This window comes from Lutra lutra, chromosome 15, assembly GCF_902655055.1.
Source record: "Lutra lutra chromosome 15, mLutLut1.2, whole genome shotgun sequence".
Taxonomy (NCBI): Eukaryota; Metazoa; Chordata; class Mammalia; order Carnivora; family Mustelidae; genus Lutra; species Lutra lutra.
This window is the reverse complement of record NC_062292.1, coordinates 44656148-44676773: the sequence shown is the minus strand read 5'-3', so window position 1 is coordinate 44676773 and position 20626 is coordinate 44656148. Positions and strand designations below refer to the sequence as shown.

The 20626-nt window shown below is 40.6% G+C and overlaps 1 protein-coding gene across 2 annotated transcripts in view; it reads left to right on the top strand.

Annotated features, from left to right (window-relative positions):
- Positions 1-19575, top strand: part of NUCKS1 (nuclear casein kinase and cyclin dependent kinase substrate 1) — a 33901-nt gene extending 14326 nt beyond the window's left edge. The window contains exons 2-7 of one of the 2 annotated variants that reach the window (XM_047704538.1): positions 5483-5532; positions 8036-8141; positions 11227-11282; positions 13340-13492; positions 14346-14492; positions 15790-19575. In XM_047704538.1, coding sequence (XP_047560494.1) covers positions 5483-5532; positions 8036-8141; positions 11227-11282; positions 13340-13492; positions 14346-14492; positions 15790-15989 — 712 coding nt within the window. In that variant the 3' untranslated portion in view covers positions 15990-19575. Of the gene's footprint in view, positions 1-5482; positions 5533-8035; positions 8142-11226; positions 11283-13339; positions 13493-14342; positions 14493-15789 lie in introns of both variants that reach the window. The other variant, XM_047704536.1, reaches the window with a different exon arrangement.
- The last annotated feature ends 1051 nt before the right edge of the window (positions 19576-20626 follow it).

The following is a 20626-nucleotide window of genomic DNA, read 5'->3' as shown; positions in this document are numbered from 1 at the left end:
AGAAAGCCCTATGTGGGGCTCGAACCCAGGACCTGGGATCATGACCTGAGCCGAAGGCAGTGGCTTAACCCACTGAGCCACCCAGGCGCCCCAATAAAGTCCTTTTTTTAAAAAAAAGTGATTTCTACCTGAAATAAGGTAATTCTGCAGGTAATGGAATAGTATTTCTACTGTTGTTTTGAAGTATCTTTAGAAGGCAGGAAATTAACCAAATTATTATTCTAAGTCATTAAATGAGTTATTATGAATGACCCTTGTTATCACAGATCCTTTATTTAAAAAATTTTTTCTTTTCCCTCTAACAACATTTATGGATGGATGCTTTTTCCCTTTTTTTTTTTTTGGCGTAGTTAGCCTTTAGACAGATTTGCTTGGGATAAGTATAACTCTAAGTCTGTGATAAATAACATTTATTGTCTACATAAGATCTGATAATTTTGGCCATTTTCACATAATTGAGAGTAAAATATTTTGTGTTTCAAGTGGAATGGTTTCTGAATTTATTGAAAAATATAGATTTGATTACTCCTGTAATATCAGTATAGTCTACATGGCTTTTTTTTTTTTTGGTAGTTCTGCTTGTTAAAAACCATGATAGAAGAAAATGTACTAAATAGTTGCCTTTTTAATTTCTTTGATTTAAAATAACTAGTTACTTCCTATGGAGGAAACTAAATTTTCTTTTGTCATTTAGGGCAGTGGAAAATAAATGCCTGATGGGCTGAAGGCTCCCACATGCATCCTCTCGTACCACACGATCCCCTTTCCCACCCTGACCCTTTACAGATGCCACGTCCATTTGCTCATCAAACACATGTCTAGGGGTGCCTGGGTGGCTCAGTGGGTTAAAGCCTCTGCCTTCGGCTCAGGTCATGATCTCAGGGTCCTGGGAACGAGCCCCACATCGGGCTCTCTGCTCAGCAGGGAGCCTGCTTCCCCCTGTCTCTCTGCCTGCCTCTCTGCCTGCTTGTGATCTCTCTCTCTGTGTCAAATAAATAAATAAATAATCTTTTAAAAAAAGTCTTGATTTTGATGTTCTGAATGAAGGAGAGACAACCCCTCTCCTCAAGAAGTTCACATTTAGTAGGGAAGACAGAAATTCGGTAGATGATACAGTATCAGCAGAGGATTAAAGGTGTTGAGAGGAAGTGAGGTTGGATCCGATATGAGCGGGAGTGATGCGAGCAGCAGTGTAGATCAATTGGTATGAAACAACCTGATTGGAGGAATTACAAATTTCCAGGTTGCTTGATTAAGTGGCAAAAGATAAGGCCTTCAGAGACTTTAAGGAGATTGGATATTATCCTCTCAAGTATCTTATAAAATTGGGTTTCTAACAGAGCTCTTAAATTTGGCCCTAAGAGCAAAAGATTTGAGTGTCTGCTTTTTACCTTGCTCTGTGGTTGAAAAGGAGGGGAGGAAGGAAAGAGGAAAGGAAAGGGAAGGAAGGTGGGGAAAAAATGTGGGGGAAAGGATACAAGACCATTGTTACTCTCAGGAAGCTCAGATTAGTGAAGAAAACAGCCATATGAGGTAAGAAGTAGGATACACAGAAGAATAATAGCTGACCATTTGCAATTGAGAAAAACTCTTCTTGAACGTTAATAATTTTATTTAAATTTATCTCATAGGGGTGCCTGGCTGGCTTAGTTAGAGAAGTGTGCGACTCTTGATCTCAGGGTTATGAGTTCAAACCCCGTATTGGGTGTAGAGATTACTTAAATAAACTTTAAAAAAAAATTCTGGCATAACGTTTTGGATCTGTCCAGCAATTTAGGCCAGTTCCAACAGAGAAGGATCTGAGGCCCAGAGAAATTATGTGATTTGCCCAAAGTTCTAGAACCAGAACCTAAAAGGAATCTTAACAAAGATTCTATACTTTTTATTGTGTAATTCCAGTCTGGAGTATTCCTGGTAACAGACTAAGGAAGTAACTATAGTTAGCAGACTGTTAGAAAGCGGTTATGTTGAACCCACACTTAATCTGATCAGGAAGCTAATAAACCAGTATGTTTATTGCTCCTTTGTTTTCAAAGCCTTAAAGTAGCTAACACGTTTTCTCTTTTGTAGGTTAAAAATTCCTGTTTACTTAGTTTCCCTACATATTATATACTCTTCACTGTTCTGGTTACCCTTCTTTATATAGTCTCATGGAATAGATCGATTGGTAGATGGTATGCAGAAATTATACCATTATTTTAGTTGCTTTCCCACCAGCATGGATAAACTAGAATTACCAGGCCTGCAATTTCAGAACCTGTACATTACCTACTAGAGATTAAGATTTCAGGGCGCCTGGGTGGCTCAGTGGTTTAAGCCTCTGCCTTCGGCTCAGGTCATGATCTCCGGGTCCTGGGATGGAGCCCCACATCAGGCTCTCTGCTCAGCAGGGAGCCTGCTTCCCCCTCTCTCTCTGCCTGCCTCTCTGCCTACTTGTGATTTCTCTCTCTCATATAAATAAATTTCTTTAAAAAAAAAAAAGAAAGATTTCAAACTCCCTCTTCTGGATACTTTCCTTATCCCGGTTACATGTCCCATTTTCTTGATCTTAAATAATGCCGAATACAGTCAAAATTCTGTTTTTCATAGTATGTATCACTTAAAATCACTATTTTGTTAAAATATAGTAGGCATTTAATTTTCAGCCCCCCAAGTAGTCTTTTTTAATAGAAAATATTTTATTCTTTTTAATTGTGGTAAAATCACATGAAATTTACCATCTTAACCATTTTTTTTTAAAGATTTTTTTTTTTTTTTAAGATTTATTTTATTTATTTGACAGACAGAGATCACAAGTCGGCAAGAGGCAGGCAGAGAGAGAGGAGGAAGCAGGCTCCTCACAGAGGAGAGAGCCTGATGTGGGGCTCGATCCCAGGACTCCAGGATCATGACCCGAGCCGAAGGCAGCAGCTTAATCCACTGAGCCACCCAGGCGCCCCCCTTAACCATTTTTTTTTTTAAAGATTTTATTTATTTATTTGACGGAGAGAGATCACAAGTAGACAGAGAGGCAGGCAGAGAGAGAGAGGAGGAAGCAGGCTCCCTGCTGAGCAGAGAGCCCGATGCGGGACTGGATCCCAGGACCCTGAGATCATGACCTGAGCCGAAGGCAGCGGCTTAACCCACTGAGCCACCCAGGCGCCCCTCATCTTAACCATTTTTAAGTGTACAGGTCTATAATGTTGAATACATTCACACTGTTGTGCACCCAATCTCCAGAACTCTTTCTCTTGCAAAGTGAAACTATATATGTCATTGACTCACTATCCCCTTCTCCCTAGCATCCACCATTCTTTTTTTTTTTTTAAGATTTTATTCATTTATTTATTTGTTTATTTATTTGACAGACAGAAATCACAAGTAGGCAGAGAAGGGGGTGGGGAAGCAGGCTCCCTGCTGAGCAGAGAGCCTGATGGGGGGCTCGATTCCAGGACCTTGGGATCTTGACCTGAGCTGAAGGCAGAGGCTTAACCCACCGAGCCACCCAGGTGCCCCCATTCTTTCCTTTTTATTTATTTTATTTACTTTTATGTCTTTATTTTTGAGAGACAGAACATGAGCGGGGGAGGGGCAGAGGGAGAAGTGACTCCCACTGAACAAGGGACCCCAGTGCGGCACTCCATCCCAGCACCCTGGGATCATGACCTGAGCTCAAGGCAGATGCTTAACAGACTGAGCCACCCAGGCGCCCCGACCACCGACCCACCCTTCCTTCCTCCCTCCCTCCCTCCCTCCCTCCCTCCCTTCCCTCCTTTCTCTTTTGTTGTCTTTTTTAACCCTTTTTTAAGATTTTATTTATTTATTTGACAGAGAGAGAAGCAGTGTACAAGCAGGGGAAGTGGCAGGCAGAGGGAGAAGTGGGCTCTTCACTGAACAGGAAGCCCCATGAGGGGCTCGATCTCAGGATTCAGGCATCATGACCTGAGCCAAAGACAGCAGACACTTAACCAACTGAGCCACCCAGGCACCCCTCTTTGTTTCTTTTTTTAAAGATTTTATGTATTCGAGAGAGAGTGCATGCACAGGCGGGCATGGGGGATATCTCAAACAGACTCTGCTGTGGGGCTCACTCTCCAGACCCTGAGATCATGATCTGAGCTGGAACCAAGAGTCAGACACTTAACCGAATGAGCCACCCAGGCACCCCAGGTTTTATTTTAAGTAGTCTCTACACCTAACTTGGGGGGGGGGAGCTCAAACTCAAAATCCCTAGATCAAGAGTGCCTGCTGTACCAACTGAGCCAGCCAGGCGCCTCCCGCATTGTTTCTGTCTCTGAACTTGATTGCTCTAGACGTCTCATGTAAGTGGAATTAATGGTCATGTTTTAAAAATCAACTTTCCTAATACATCGGTATCATTTGTTTATAAAACCAACTGCTTTTAACAAAACATATGTAGAGTGCATTTTATAGTTTTGCATCTGAACTTACTGAGGTAGTACAATGAAAAGATAATTCCTTGCTGGTAGACCAAAGAAAAACAGAAGGCAAAAACCCTTAAGAGCCTGTCTTTCTTCTCCTATGCCAAGTGTATGGCTGTACCCAATTGTATGTATGCTTGATCTGAGCTTCCGACATCTTTGGATATAAATGGTGTCTTAATCTATAAAATCAGCAATATTCCTCGCTCAGGCTTAAGGGTAGTTGATGGTATGTTTCTTTTAATGATTTCAGTTCACTTACTCAGTATCTAAATGGTACAGTACCGCAAAGGCTCTTTTGGAAAAGCCAGGCTATTTGGATACTAACAGGGAAGCTTTTATGTTATCTCAGAGGAATTTTAAACTTTTAGGAGTGTGAAGTAGGAAAATGGAAATTAAGATTCGTTCAAGTTGTTAAAGATGCCTTAACTAGTGGGAAGTACTTAAAATCATTGAGTCAAGTAGATACATAAATTTATGAGACTTTCATATTTTTCTTAATTACAGACCATTTTAATAAACAGCATCCTCTGAACGGATCAGTTATTTGTTTCTCCTATGTAATGCTGAATCTGCTGTCACCATAATTTGTAAATTATAATGTAACTTATATTTAAAAATCACTGCCTTAAAAAAACCACAGTAATAATTTTATCAGGTATACATGTGTATGGGTGTATAGCACTAAGAATAAATATGTAAAGCATTTACAGTTTTTGTTGGTGCACATGGGATATTTCTGTGTCACTTATGAATATATGGGTTGTTTGGTTCATTTTGCTGTTTAAGTGTGTTTTGGGAGGTGGGAGGTTTTGAGGGAGAGAATAGTATTTGAGCTATCATTGAAATGAGCAGTAGGAGAACTGTAGTTTGAAATACTTTTGGTTTCAACTTTTCTATAACAACATATGAAGGTTTTTTTGGCTGAGGTGGGGGCTTGGTGAAAAATAATTTTCACAGAGCTAGTTCTAATTTTGTTTATGAAATAGGAATGTGTGTTCTAATATCATAGAAAAGTCCTACATTTTTATGATCTTAATTAGAGTCTCTTCTTTCTACAGAAATAGGAAGGTCGTTGATTATTCACAGTTTCAGGAATCTGATGATGCTGGTAAGTTTCATGATTTTAATAAATTGTAAATTATGTCAGGATCTGTCACCCAAAACAAAAGTTGAACTTGCATGAATTTTAGCTTTCCTTAGTAAGTCATTGATAATAAATACTTAAATAATTTTTTTCTTATCTGGTTTTGGATTCCACAGTTTAAATATGTAGTAATTCTGATGCAGTATTTATTAGTTGATAATGTCCCCATCTATAATCACAGCAAAACTTTTACCTTCTATTAGTTTAAGTTTTTTGCATAATAAAGTAGCTAAGATAGGGGGGCGCCTGGGTGGCTCAATGGGTTGAGCCGCTGCCTTCGGCTCAGGTCATGATCTCAGGGTTCTGGGATCGAGCCCCGCATCGGTCTCTCTGCTCAGCGGGGAGCCTGCTTCCTCCTCTCTCTCTGCCTGCCTCTCTGCCTGCTTGTGATCTCTCTCTGTCAAATAAATAAATAAAATCTTAAAAAAAAAAAAAAAGAAGAATACATTTAGGGCGCCTGGGTGGCTCAGTGGGTTAAGCCGCTGCCTTCGGCTCGGGTCATGATCTCGGAGTCCTGGGATCGAGTCCCGCGTCGGGCTCTCTGCTCAGCAGGGAGCCTGCTTCCTCCTGTCTCTCTGCCTGCCTCTCTGCCTGCTTGTGATCTCTCTCTGTCAAATAAATAAATAAAATCTTTAAAAAAAAATAAAAAATAAAGTAGCTAAGATGAAAGTATTTTCTAAAACATCTTGGACTGTGAACTAATTTATCATGGAATGAATAGTATGTGTTTCTTTTTTTTTTTTTAAGATTTTATTTATTTATTTGTCAGAAAGAGAGAGCACAAGCTGGGGGAGTGGCTGGTAGAGGGAGAAGCATGCTCCCTACTAAGCAGCGAGTCCAAAGTGGGACTCGATCCCAGGACTCTGGGATTATGACCTGAGCCAAAGGCAGATGCTTAATCAGCAGAGCCACCCAGGCATCCCTGAGTAGTATGTCTTAAAACTTAGCCATAAAAGTTTACTTTAGAATATGTCCTTACTATCGTTATTTTCCAGATGCATTTGCTATTTTTTTTTTAATCCAATTTTACTTATAAAAGTAATATGAGCACTTTGGGAAAACTTAGAAAATGCAGAAATGTAAAAAAGAGTAATAACATATAATCCAACCTCCCAGAAGAAATACTAACCCTTATTAAATGCTGCTAAAATACTTGCAGTTACTCATTTAATCCTTAGTAGAGCAGTCCTGTTAGAATGGGGAATACTGTTATTGCTTACAGATAAGGAAATTGAGGCAGAGATATTATGCAAGGTCCCTTGGTTAGCAAATGGCCATTTTAGCCTTTTTGTTTAAAAATCCTGTGTCTTTTCTCCCTTTTAAAAATGTAGTTGAAGTCTTGCTATAGAATTTTGGGTTCTGGGGGCGCCTGGTTGGCTCAGTGGGTTAAGCCTCTTCCTTCAGTTCAGGTCATGATCTCGGTCCTGGGATCGAGCCCCACATCAGGGTCTCTGCTCAGCAGGGAGCCTGCTTTCCCCGCTCTCTCTGCCTGCCTCTCTACCTACTAGTGATGTCTGTCAGTCAAATAAATAAAATCTTAAAAAAAAAAGAATTTTGGGTTCTGTCCTCCTCCTATCCCACTCCTGCTTATATTTCTCCTGTTATTAAAAGTTATTTGAGAAACTCCTGTTAATGGTTGTATGATATGCCATTGTGGAATTTATAATGTGTCCAACCATTTAATAATTGCTGAAGTACCACACTACTTCCAGATCTCTCCACTATTATAGATAGGAGTGTAAATAAAATAGAAATTATAGTAAGAGTGTAATAAAATAGAAATCATCAATTTTGGGGACACCTGAGTGGCTCACTACGTTGAGCATCCGACTCTAGATTTTGGCTCAGGTCACAATCTTGCGGTCGTGGGATTGAGCCCCGAGTTGGCCTCTGTGCTGGGCGTGGAGTCTGCTTCAAGATTCTCATTCACATGCATGCACTCTCTCCCTAAAATAAGTCTTTTAAAAAAAGAAATGATCAGTTTTTAAGATTGGGTAATTTTCTTTATTTCTATAGAACTTTGGAAATTGAAGGTATTTTTCTCAAATGTCAGAGTATGCTGCATTTAATACTTTAAATGTAATTTACTTGATAACAGTAATTGTGTTAGGATTGTAGAATTGTGGGTTCTCTACATTCTAAAATGCTTGTATTGCTTTATTACTCTTAACAGTTCAAGTAAATAGGAGGATGTTGAAACATGGCAGTATCTTTAATAAATTAAAAGGGCAGGATATGAAATGGAAGAGATATTTGGCTATGAATGTATTAAAGTAAACACATGAGGACTAAAAGGGACTGGGGTAGAAAACTCTTTTTTAAAAATGAAAGAAAATTATTTGGGAAATCCTGCCCCCTCACCATTTAAGTAGATTTTGAGAGATATTTATCTCCAAAAATAAGCAGTGGTAATTTCTATGTAAAAATCGTAATACAATTCATTGAATTTGAAAAATGCTCTGTTTAGATGAAGATTATGGAAGAGATTCAGGCCCTCCAGCTAAGAAAATTCGGTCATCTCCCCGAGAAGCTAAAAATAAGAGGCGATCTGGAAAGAATTCACAGGAGGATAGGTAAGAGGCATTATTAATCTCTTCCTGTTTACACTGCCCCTCGGGAGGCAAGGGTGGTCTCTGATCTCTAAATTGGGGGAATCTCTGTTAACTTCGGTTAAGTGCTTACTGTCCCCTTCATGTTGTTCTGCATATTTCTTCCTATCTCAGTCAATGCTTCTTGAGTCTAGCGGCTACCCTCTTTAATAAGGTCATAAGGTTTGCTTAGACTCAACCTGGAATCCAAGGTTGTCTCCGGGAATGCCTTTGTCACTACCTCCAACCTCTGAACATAAGCAGAGAGATTGTTTAAGTATGTAATTTGTTACCTAACGTTAGTATTGACGTTTTCACTGGAGCGATAACAGAATGAGTGATCTCTCCCATTCAGTCACCCAGCACTGGCAGAATCATAACTAACGCTTCTAGAATCTTAAGCCGTGTAGCTTGCTGAGTTTCACTGTATAATCAATTCTCCTTTGTTCGGAAACCTTAATCATTCATGGGTTTGTTTTTGTTTTGTTTTTTTTCCCTTTCCTTTAGTTTTATAAACAGGCTCACAGGTGTTGTGATTTTAACTGTAATTGCTTCATGAGACGAGGATATTGTGATTTTTGTCTCTGCTGTCACAGATCTACACACTCTCGATCTCAGTGCAGCCTAACTTGAAGACCGTAGTGATGGTGATGGTGATGATCGCTACCGTGTATGATTCTCTGCCAGTCTCTTCTATGTGCTAACCTGTATTTATTATCATTTAATTCTCATAACACCTTTATTAGGATAATAGCTTAGAGGAAGGTTTAGTGATTTATCCAGGGTTACCCTGCAAATGGACCAACAGGTTTGGGAACCATGTCTGTTGGACTCCAAAGTCGTTTGAACCACTAGGCGATACTACTTCCAAATAATACTGTTAAGTAGGAGAGTTCAAAGAAATGAAATCTTACCAGTTCTTCCAAGACACTTACCTTCAAGTACTAAAATCTTACAAAGCCCCACACAGAAGTCTTTCCATTTTTGAATTCGCAGGATGCTAAATTTGTAGAAATAACAGTATTTACCACCAATATTTTCTTTCCTGGAAAATTTCAGAAACGTGGTTTTGAGGGAAAATAAGACAAAATTGTGCTGTGAGGAGACAAGTCTTCCATGGTTTGTAGTGTATCTCTCTAATCCAGTTTTATATAGCAGCCCAACTTCGATTCTCTTTCATTATATTCATTTTTTATATTTTCTCTTAGGAATGAATTTCTCTGTCCCCTACTACCTGTTACAATGTCTCAACAATATAATGAATATCTAGCCTAAACTTTTCCTTGTTCTAATCATTTGGTTTTATTTTTCTTTCCTAAATGTCAAGAGTCTTTGAAATACAATTTTTATTGCCATTTGTGTTAACTGCCTTGTATAGTTTATTCCATCAGACCGTTGTTGTGTTGAGTTTTTTTATTGGTCTCTACTTAAAAGTTCAGCTTTTACTTGACTTTATTGTAATGGGACTCAAGGAGTAATGGTCTCTATAAACCTGATAATAAGAGAACTAGAGAACGTAATAGTTCTTCGGCATTGTGACTTGTGAATTAAGTGATTATTTTTGCATGAAAACATCTGGAACAGCCCCAGGTTTCAGAATTACAGTGTGCCTTAGATTGTTTAGTAAAGTATATTTGGTTTTTCTTTTTGTTCAGGAATCTTGGGTTTGGTAGTTTGTCATTTGAGTGTGGTCTAGATTACAGGAAATACCAAAAGAGATTTACAAGTCTTGCTGTTTGAAAAAGCTGTGAAGGCAGTTTTTACGTATGAGTGTTTCTGTTTTTGTTTGTTGGAATTTCTCATTGAATCATAAAATTTTAGCACTGAAGAGTACCAAGTGATTTGCTTGAGATCATACAAGTCATTAATGACAAAGAACGCTTGAACCCAGATTCTTGAGTTAAGATTTGTGAGAACATAAAGTGCCTTTAAAAAACTGTTCTATAAAACTTTCCATTGACCTTTAAAGCACCTTCTTATTTTTTTAAGGATTTTATTTATTTATGTGACACAGAGAGAGGGAGCACAAGCCGGGGGTAGTGGCAGGCAGAGGGAGAGGGAGAAGCAGGTTCCCCACCAAGCAGGGAGCCTGATGTGAGGCTTGATCCTAGGACCCCGGGATCATGACCTGAGCCAGAGGCAGACGCTTAACCAACTGAGGCGCCTGTGAAGCACCTTCTTTTATTATTTTACTTTGCAGTGATCTTGAGCTGACTTTTATTTTCTCCATGGTACAGGGCGGGTCTGTGTGTTGGTGTTTCTGATATATTAGAAATATTGGAGGTAAAAAATATAAGGAGATAGTTGACTTATTTTCATTTTGTTTCAGATAAATTTTTAAGGCTATTGTAATTTATATAATTGCACTCCAATTTCCTTTAATAATTGTGTTCTAGGCGTTTTTTCCATCTGCAATCGGTGCTATCCATTTAATTGCCTACTTTTGCACCATTCACACATTGTGTAATTTATTTTTGTATTTTTATACTCGCCTCTGACAACAGAGAATTTTTTTTTTTATTACTAAATGTTCCTGTGAGGGGTGACTGGGTGGCTCAGTTGGTTAAGCCTTTGCCTCTGGCTCTGGTCGTGATCCCGAAATCCTGAGATCACGCCCTGCCTCGGGCTCCCTGCACAGTGGGAAGCCTGCCTCTCCCTCTCCCTCCACGTGCCACTTCCCCCTGCTTGTGTTCTCTCTCTCTCTCTCTCTCTCTCTCTCTGTGTGTCAAATAAATAAATAAAACCTTAAAAAAAAAAAAGTGTTGTTGTGAACCAGGCTTTATCCACAGGTGAGACATTTTCAGCCCATGTTTGAGATACCTTCTTTTTTTCCTTTGGGTTTTTGGAAGCAGTATTGTCCAAAAGTAGATCAAATTGTGTTTAGTCATTAGCATCCCTGTCAAGTTAGGGAAATAACGGAAGCAGTTTCGGAAGCAGTTTCAGTCCTCGGTATCTGTTTGAATATTTCCTCTACAGAAGAGGTGTTCTTTACCTGTCAGAGACACTGGGGATGTATTCACTTAGATTTGGATCTAAGACTTTTAAACTTTTCCCGTCTTTCCCTTTCTAGTGAGGACTCCGAAGAAAAAGATGTGAAAACCAAGAAGGACGATTCTCACTCAGCAGGTAGTAAACAGTTTTTAATGTAATACGTCATTGATCTATGTCTTCGTTCATTGGACGTTTTAATAAGTGGTTTCATCTGGGGCGCCTGGGTGGCTCAGTGGGTTAAGCCACTGCCTTCGGCTCAGGTCATGGTCCCAGGGTCCTGGGATCGAGCCCCGCATCGGGTTCTCTGCTCAGCAGGGAGCCCGCTTCCTCCTCTCTCTCTCTGCCTGCCTCTCTGCCTACTTGTGATCTCTGTCTGTCAGATAAATAAAATCTTTAAAAAAATAAAAAATAAAAAATAAGTGGTTTCATCATAATGCCGGGCACTGCTGTCAATACTGGCACGACGAAGCGCTTTCTATCTTTGAAGAGCAAAGAACTTTGAAGTGCTGGTGGCTTACACGCCCTGTCCCACCCCAAGATTTCTGATTTAGTAGGTCTCAGTGGGACACTGGAGCTTTATTGTTTAAAAATATTTACAGATGATTCTCCTGCATAATTAACATTAAAAACCATTTAAGTAGGGCGCCTGGGTGGCTAAGATGGTTGGGCGTCTGCCTTTGGCTTGGGTCATGATCTCCAGGTCCTGGGATCGAGCCCCATGTTGGGCTCCCAGCTCAGTGGGAAGTCTGCTTCTGCTTCTCCCTCTCCCTCTGCCTCTCCCCCTGCTTGTGCTTTCTCTCTCCATCTCTATCTCTGTATCTCTCTCAAATGAATAAATAAAATCTTAAAAAAAAATTTATGTGAACCGTTAACAGATATCAAACTAAACTGATTTAAAAGAGCATATAAAATACAAAGTGATGTAACACTCTAAAGTGGGGAGGGGGTGGAGATGAACTCTGGGGTAAAGAGCAAGCAAAGGCTAGTTTCACCCTTCCCTGTTCCATCTGGCAAGTAGTCCTTCGAAACAGTAGCCGCAGAGAAAGCTTTCTCGGTAAGAATTTAAACTCAAAAGAATTAATAGAGACTCCATGGCAAATAAAATGTTAAATCCTGATTGCTTGTTGGCATTTCTGTTTCTGAATTTAATTCTTCTCAGTACTGAGGGTTTATTTTAGTTTTGACCTGCACTCCCCTGCTTTTGTGTCCTGCGTCCCCCTTTAAATGAGATCACTGTTATGAGCTGATACATGGAGGGGTAGACAGAGTTCTACTGAATTCACTCCACTGAGCTGCTTGCTTTCATTCCTTTTCTAGCCTGTTATCTGCCCGCCTAAATTGTAAAGAAACGTGTTTTATAACTTAGAATAGTATCATTGGAAGACAGTCTTCACCTCTTCTATTTAAAAACATTTTTCTGGGGACACCTGGGTGGCTCAGGGGGTTAAAGCCTCTGCCTTCGGCTCAGGTCATGATCCTGGGGTCCTGGGATCGAGCCCCGCATCGGGCTGTCTGCTCAGCGGGGAGCCTGCTTCCCCCTCTCTCTTTCTGCCTGCCTCTGACTGCTTGTGATCTCTGTCTGTGAAATAAATAAATAAAATCTTTAAAATAAATAAAAATAAAAATATTTTTCTAGGGGCACCTGGGTGGCTCCGCTAATTAAGCCTTCAACTCGGGTCATGATCTCAGGGTCTTGAGATCAGGGTCCCTGAGTCTGGGTGGAGTCTGCTTTAGATTGCCTCTCTGCCCTTCCCCGCCTCCACCCACCCCCGGGCCCCCCCGCCTGCCCCACCCCCACCCGTGCATTCTCTCTCTCCAAAAATTCTGGCTTTAGTTTCTAAAAACTGTGAATATAGATTGAAATGTAATTGATAATTTTAGGGCAACACAGTGATACAAATTTAAAATACATTACAGGAAGCATATATTCGCACCTAAATTCAGCTTTATGACTACTTAAAACTCCATGCCTACGCTATTTTTCTGTGCAGTAATGAGGACATAATCTTTCTCAAGTTCATTCTTTGTGTTTTAGCTCCTCTTTTGTATATTTTGTAGGCATTTTTAAGGATAGACTTTACCCCATTTGAATGAAATAAAGCTGCAGGTTCTGTCTCATACTGGCTTTTCTAGTCAGCCTTCCGATAAACGCACAACTCCTTGATCGCTGCGTTGTAACTTTGATATTACAGAGGACAGCGAAGATGAAAAAGAAGATCATAAAAATGTACGTCAGCAACGGCAGGCAGCCTCTAAAGCAGCTTCCAAGCAGAGAGAAATGCTCATGGAAGATGTAGGCAGCGAAGAAGAACAAGAGGAAGAGGACGAGACGCCATTCCAGGAGAGTACGTGCTGCTGGCTTGGTACTTGGGTGGGGACCAGAGTTCGTGACCGTGACCTTGATTACTTCTGCATTCTTTTGGCTGCCAAACGTTACAGCCAGTCCCTTAAATTCGATATTTGCTGTCAGAAGAGATGGCTCTTTTTGATACTGGTTGATATTTTAAGAGGCTCAGGGATTCTCTTGATTTTGATGTCCATCATTGGAACTCAACTACTAAACCAGCAATCGTTAGAATAACAGTTACATGGCGGGTGTTGTGATGAAGATTTGTCTTTTGGCTTCGGAGCCAAAGGGGTAGACCTCCTCCCCCAGCAACAACAACAAAAAAGTGTTAATAGCAGAATTTAGGTGTTTCACACGTTACTTGGATTAATAAATTGTATGATTTTTGCTTTTTCTTTAGCTTTCTCGTTTCATTTATTCATACTTGGACCAAAGACACTAAATTGGTTCTGTTTGATTTCCCTGGTCTCCTCAGTAATGTAGGGGAATGAGGGAACTACCAAAAGTTGTTTGATGAAAAAAAACGTTCGGTGATATCTTCAGTTTTTATTCATGTTAAGTTTTATCTCTTGCTGTTTTCAACCGACTCTTTAAACAAGTCAGTTATGCAGCTTGTGTGTGTGTGTGTGTGTGTGTGTGTGTGCGCGCGCGCGCGCGTGCGCTAAGCCCCGCCCTACATGTGGGGCTGGTGAGGACTCCAGCCCGACCAGCGACCCAGCTGCCCCCAGACTCCGAGAGTGTTTGACTCCCAGATCCCATCCTCCCGTCATGCTTAGCGCTGTCTCCCTTCATTCCCTTGGAAGGATGTATACATTAAGTTGGACGTTGAACTTCTTCTTTCCTCTCAGAAGATTCCGGCAGTGATGAAGATTTCCTAATGGAAGATGATGATGATAGTGACTATGGCAGTTCAAAAAAGAAAAACAAAAAGATGGTCAAGAAGTCCAAACCTGAGAAAAAAGAAAAGAAAATGCCCAAACCCCGGCTAAAGGCCACAGGTGAGTTGTCTACAAGTACAGTTAAATGGCTGCTTTGAAAAATTTCAAGGAGCAGTAAACTTTCTCTACAGAAATCCTTCATTAGGCCTCGGCATTGACCACACACCTCACAGGAATAAGAATTCTGCAGGGATCCCATCTTCCACACTGGGAGGGATCTCTTACTTGTTAGGAAGGACGGTGGCCCCTGCAAGAGAGTGGCGGTGCCGCACAGGGTTTGCAGCGACCCGTTGCCCGGCGGTAGAAACACTCCAATAGTAGAGCTGTGCCTGTGCTTTTTCCTGCCCATATCACAACCCCAGCAACTAGGAAAGACCCGAAATGGGGAAAATGCACACCTGTAATCACAGATTTCAGGCCTCCGATCTGATCCTTACCACATCCTTTGTGCTAGAATAAAACCACACTTAGCAGCGTGGATTCATTTTCTGGGAGCCGTTGTGAGTGCTGCCAGTCTCCTAGTCACAGCTTGAAATCAGAAAGCTAGATTTGCTTTGTTTTTTTTCTGACAGATAGAACTGGTGATTTTTTACATTTTTCACTCATTACTTCTTACTGCTGGGAATCACGGGATTGTCAGAAGTGACTTGAGGAGGGCACCTGACTGGCTCAGTGGTAGAGCATGCGACTCTAGATCTCGGTTGGGAGTTCGAGCCCCGTGTTGGGCATAGAGTTTACTTTAAAAATAAATAAGTAAATGACACATCCTTGGAAGAAAAGTTTTGAAAAATCTGATGACTTCAGTTTCTACTCACGTTGTTGTATCCATGCTTTTTGACCCACTTTTTTTTTTTTTTAGACCCACTTGTTAAACCTGAGTTTTATCATAAACAACCTGTGTTCACAAACCACTAAGGATAGTATGCTGTTTCTGTAGCATCCTGTTTCTTTATTATAAACATCACTGCTAACACAGCACCATAGTGTTGGCAAGAGTGATTGGGAACCAGTGCCCACCTTGATTTGTCGTCAGTTGGGCTGTGATCCTTATAGATTTCTTTTTTTTTTTTTTTAAGATTTTATTTATTTATTTGACAGAGAGAGAGAAAGATAGATCACAAGTAGGCATAGAAGCAGGCGGGGGTGGGGGGGAGCAGGCTCCCTTCCGAGCAGAGAGCCCGATGTGGGGCTTGATCCCAGGACCCAGAGATCATGACCTGAGCCGAAGGCAGAGGCTTAACCCACTGAACCACCCAGGTGCCCCTATACATTTAGTTCTTAAAGTTTTGTTTTGTAGCCGATTTTTTTTTGAAGATCTTTTCTTCTCTTCCCCATGTTGGTATTTTTCTTCTTCCAGTGACGCCAAGCCCTGTGAAAGGCAAAGGGAAGGTGGGGCGCCCCACAGCTTCAAAGGCATCAAAGGAAAAGACTCCTTCTCCCAAAGAAGAAGATGAGGAACCAGAGAGCCCTCCAGAGAAGAAGCCCTCGGCAAGCCCTCCACCTGAGAAATCAGGGGACGAAGGGTCCGAAGATGAAGCCCAGTCTGGGGAGGATTAAAAAAGTGATGATGGTTTGGGGAGAGATTTTATTAAAAAAAAAAGAGAAAAAAAAAAAGAAAAAAGAAAAAGGGGGGAAAAAAAAGAAAACCTACTTAAGATAGAACATGGTTTTGGCTATGGCTTGACTCATGGGCTTTCAGTGCTTTTTTCCTTTTCTTGAAAATAACATTCTCTCTCTCTTTTTTTAAGAAAACCATTATAAGTTTAATTTACCTTTTTGTCTATTGGTCCTCTCTTCGCCATCACCCGTCTTTCCCACCCCTTCCCAATGAAAGCCATGTCAGAATAATCACTGGATTGACTGCTTCACCTTTTTATTTTTAACGGAAGGTATACCACAGTTGGAAAGCAATAAGATTTGAGATGAACACTACGGAAATTTTGCTTTTTTGCTAAATGGTAGAAAATGAACCGTAATAAAAAAAAAACATAGAAGGGTTTTAGTTAAAAATGATTGCTTCTCTCTCTACCTGGACTTAAAAAAAATCAACTGTCATCTAATACAAGTTTATATGTCTATATACATAAGTATAGATGTCTAAAAAAATCATGATGTTAAACTTCCCACTGATGGGGCAGGTAGGACATAAAGATGAATTCTGAATTGTTACTAAAAGTATTCCTATTTTTTACCTTGGGGGCAAGGCAGGGCATGGTGTTACCTGACCTTGTTTGAGGGTGTGGTTTTTTGTTTTTTTTGGGTTGTGGTTTTTTGTTTTTTTGGTTTTTTTTTTGTAAATTTCATCACTTGTTATCTTAAAGAGACCCAGAGCCAGTAATCCTTTTATCCTGCTACAGTCTTTCAGGAACTTTAAAAGAACAACAACAACAACAAAAAAGGCAAGGGCCACCAAAACTTAAATCAGTTTTGATTTCCTATTTCATTCTCTAATGGTTCATGTTTTTAAGTATATATGTATCTATTCTGTTTCTTGGATAAAATTACCAAGGATCAAAAAAAAAAAAAAAAAAAGAAAGAAAGAAAAGAAAAGAAAAAAAAACCTTTAGGATTTAAACAGCAAGATCTATACACCAGAGTGGATTTCTTCTTAACTGACAATGTTTAGGTTTTAAGCAAATAAAGTACCAATTAATGTGAAACTCAATCACAAAGACTTGAGATTTTTCCTTTATGAAAACAGAAAATTGAAATTCTTTTATGCCAAAAATGTGCATTCCGATCCCATGAACCATGCTCTGTTTTTATTTGGGGATAGAACATTTTTCTTTTCACATACCTATCCTCCCACTTCTTTGTAGACACATGCGGTGCATCTCCGCTTCCTGCTCCTACGTAGGGTCCCACTGCATACCCCATCCCCAGAGCCCGCCAGCTCTGCTCTGGGACATGATTTCCCCAGCTCTCTCCTTTGCTCCCTTCATGTTCTGTGCTTGACTAAGAGGGAGTGTGGTAAATGGCCACTCCCACACCCTTCAGTTTGCTTTTGTCCCTCTCCTTGTGCCCCTGCTTTCCTGCTCACCTTGCTTAAAGCAGAAGTTCCAGGGGCTCCAGGCCAGGGAGACCATGTAGTTAGGAGCCCATGTGCTGCTGAGAACAGACTGTCCATGCCTTATGAAAGCAATCGGGAGATAGTTCTGTAGGTTTGATCCTCCACATCCTGATAACCACGAGCTCATGGGAGCAAGGGTTAAGGGGCTTGGTGTGCTAATATGTTGAAAAAAAAAATAGTGAAATTTAACCTCTGCCTTCTTATGTAGGTGTGCTGCTTTGGTATCTTAAGCGGTTTTCTTTCTGTCTTTTATGTTAGAGCATGTTTTTCTCTCAGACCACGTGGCTTTCTTGCAGATGTTCCTAGGACAAAAGGTTATTTAAGGAATATTTTTACTCTGATTTTTAAGACACTTTAAAGACTGTCCTTACTCTGTGACTTTTTTAAAATAACACCCAGTGGCAGAGTCATTTCATTGTTGCACACTTGCGTGTGTTAGAGAATGAATTTGGAGACTTTAGTACTTGGCCAAAAATGCGAAACTTGAACGTATGTTGCAGTTGGATTATTATCTTTCATGATGGTTAACTTTAGAGTCGTGAACTTTGTAATGAGGGGGATAAAGATTATTCTATTTGCTTTAGTGGGTTTTCGGGTATCCAATTTTAACAAGGTTCGTGTTCATCTAGTAACAAAAGACCTCTCAGTGTTTCCACCATGCACTTCTGTTTTTAGGGGTTTGTAACTTTTAAGTCCTACATTCCTAGTAACATTTGGACTTTTCTTAGATTATGTTTCGTGAAGATGGGGGGGCGGGGGGGGTCTTTTAAAACTTTAGCCTCGGTATTTTATGTAACTTGGTGTCTTTAATATGTTAATCTGCACTAACATCTCCGTGATACACACTCATTCTTTAGAGATAATCCTGTCTTCTAGGTGACTTGTGTGCATTTGGTTGCGATCCCTTTTTTAAAAATTAATTCATGAGATTGAAAAATGTCTTCTATATTTCTAATGGACTAGACAGAAGGATCTGTGTCCCCAAGTGAGACAGGCTCTGAATGACCTTTGTTTTCTCCACTTTTTATTGATGATTGAAAACACTCTGGTCTTGCCCTCCAATCATGCAAGCATGCAGGAGGACAGCTGTGGTGTCTCAACTGGAAATAGGTGCTCAATAGGCTTGATTGATTGTGACATCAGGACCGGGTCACAAGCTAGAAGCTGACAGTGACTGGCCATTGGCACCACCCATGACTCAACTCCCGTTTCTCCCTCTAGCGTGCCTATGGTGAAGTGGCAAGAGCGTCACTCACGGTCTTGTTTGCAGTGCTCAGGAAGTGGGACGTTCACTGGCAAGGTGCTTGTTCGTGGTACCTGATTTCTCTTAGCTCTTAGGTTTACCTCTGGAACATGGATCTCGGCTGCTCTGCTGACTGACACTACATTCTGTATTTCCAGACGTCCCCTCCCCAAAGTCCACAGCTAGAAATGGGTAGCTTGGATCTTAAATCCATAACTTGCTGCTGCTTTTAGCTCTCCCCATGTCAGATTGGAATCAATGGAGCGGCCCCCCCAGGATGCACGTCAATTTCAGCCATAGTAGGTGTGTCCTGCTTTCGGAAACGTCTCTCCCTTTCATAGCCCCACCCCCTATGGCGTCCCTGAAGGGAAATTAATGGGCGTGCCTTTTAGGGAGGTAAAGGTGGGAGTGTTTCCCTCTGGAAGAAGAGTAGTTGATTTCTCCACCAAGGAGCTTGGATACTGTCCCCCTTCCCCCCTGCCACGGTAATTGGTTTGCTCCATTTCAATTCTCAGTTCATACTTATCCTTGGCCCAAGTTGAAAGAGCATTTTTTACAGGTAACAAGTCAAGGTGGAATTTGAGGTTATAATCCAGTAAAGGACATTTGTGAATATGGTCCGCTAGACTGAACTTGATGCCTTTAAAAAAAAAAAAAAGTTTCTTCTTTTATCCATGAACATTAAAGTATTGAGTGGATTTTGGCTGACTGGTTGGGAGAAGGAGGTGCTTTTCTTTAAACCCAATTAGGAGATGCTTTGAGAGTAGTAGGTAGTCGAGGGCAGAATTTACCAGGAGCAACAAGGAAAGCTTTTTATAAAAGATCATGTGGCCATCGTTGCTGTTCTAAAGAGTGGGGGGTTGGATTTGACCAGTTCTTCCTGTTCCTGCATCACCAGTAGCTGCACAGTGAAGAAACTGTCCCCTTAGGAGTTTGGGAAGAGCAAAACCTGGGCTCTGCTCTTTCATGGCAGTCAGATAACTTCAGCAGAACAAGTTAATAGACGTTTCCTGCCACAGGATAGGGAAGATATAACAAGCTGTTTGCTCTTGGGGTCAGAAAATTGTCCTCTCTGTGCATAGAGCTAGGTTTATTAGAAAAGGGACTTAGTTTGAATATTGGGACATCAAGCTATCTATAGCCAAGTTTCGCTCTGCAACCCATTCTCCCTTCATCTTGGGATAAAATTGATACAAAATGACTCTCTGAATCCCAAATCCCTAAATTATACCTTTTTCAAAGCCTAATTCACAAAATTCACAGTGGTGCTGACTGTATTAACCACTATTGGGAAAAGTCCTGTCAACCTGTCTGTTGCCATGCCAATGGGGGGAACTGAGCTGATGACATCTGTCTGAGCTGGTGGAATGCCACCATTGTGCATACACTTTGTACATCAGGGGTGAAGGGAGGGTTTTCTAAATTTATGGGGGGAGGGTAAAATTGTTTTTTTTTTTTTGGTTGTTCCTTTTTCAATGGGTGTAGGGGTATAGTACTCAGCTTATGCCCTAAATAACATGTATAAACCCCAACCCCCCCGCCGAAGTATTGTGTGTGTGTGTGTGTGAGTGTGTGTGTGTTTGTATATGTCTGGCAGTAAACTTTTGTCTTCGGGAAATTAGTGAATTCTTCTTTTCCTCCAGAAGTATTTGTTAAAAGATTTGTAAATAAGAGCTCTTAAGTAGCGTTTGTTTACCATGAACATGTTGCAGCAAACCTTATACATCTAATTCAAGCAAGATTTAAAGAAAGACTTGACGACTTGCCAGGTTAAGCAGCAGCCAACTTCTCAGTAATTGTTTGTCTTGATTCATCTTTCAGACTTCGTTTTGGCTATCTCTAAAACTCCCAGTCTTCCTTGATTTTAGTTCTTAATCTTCT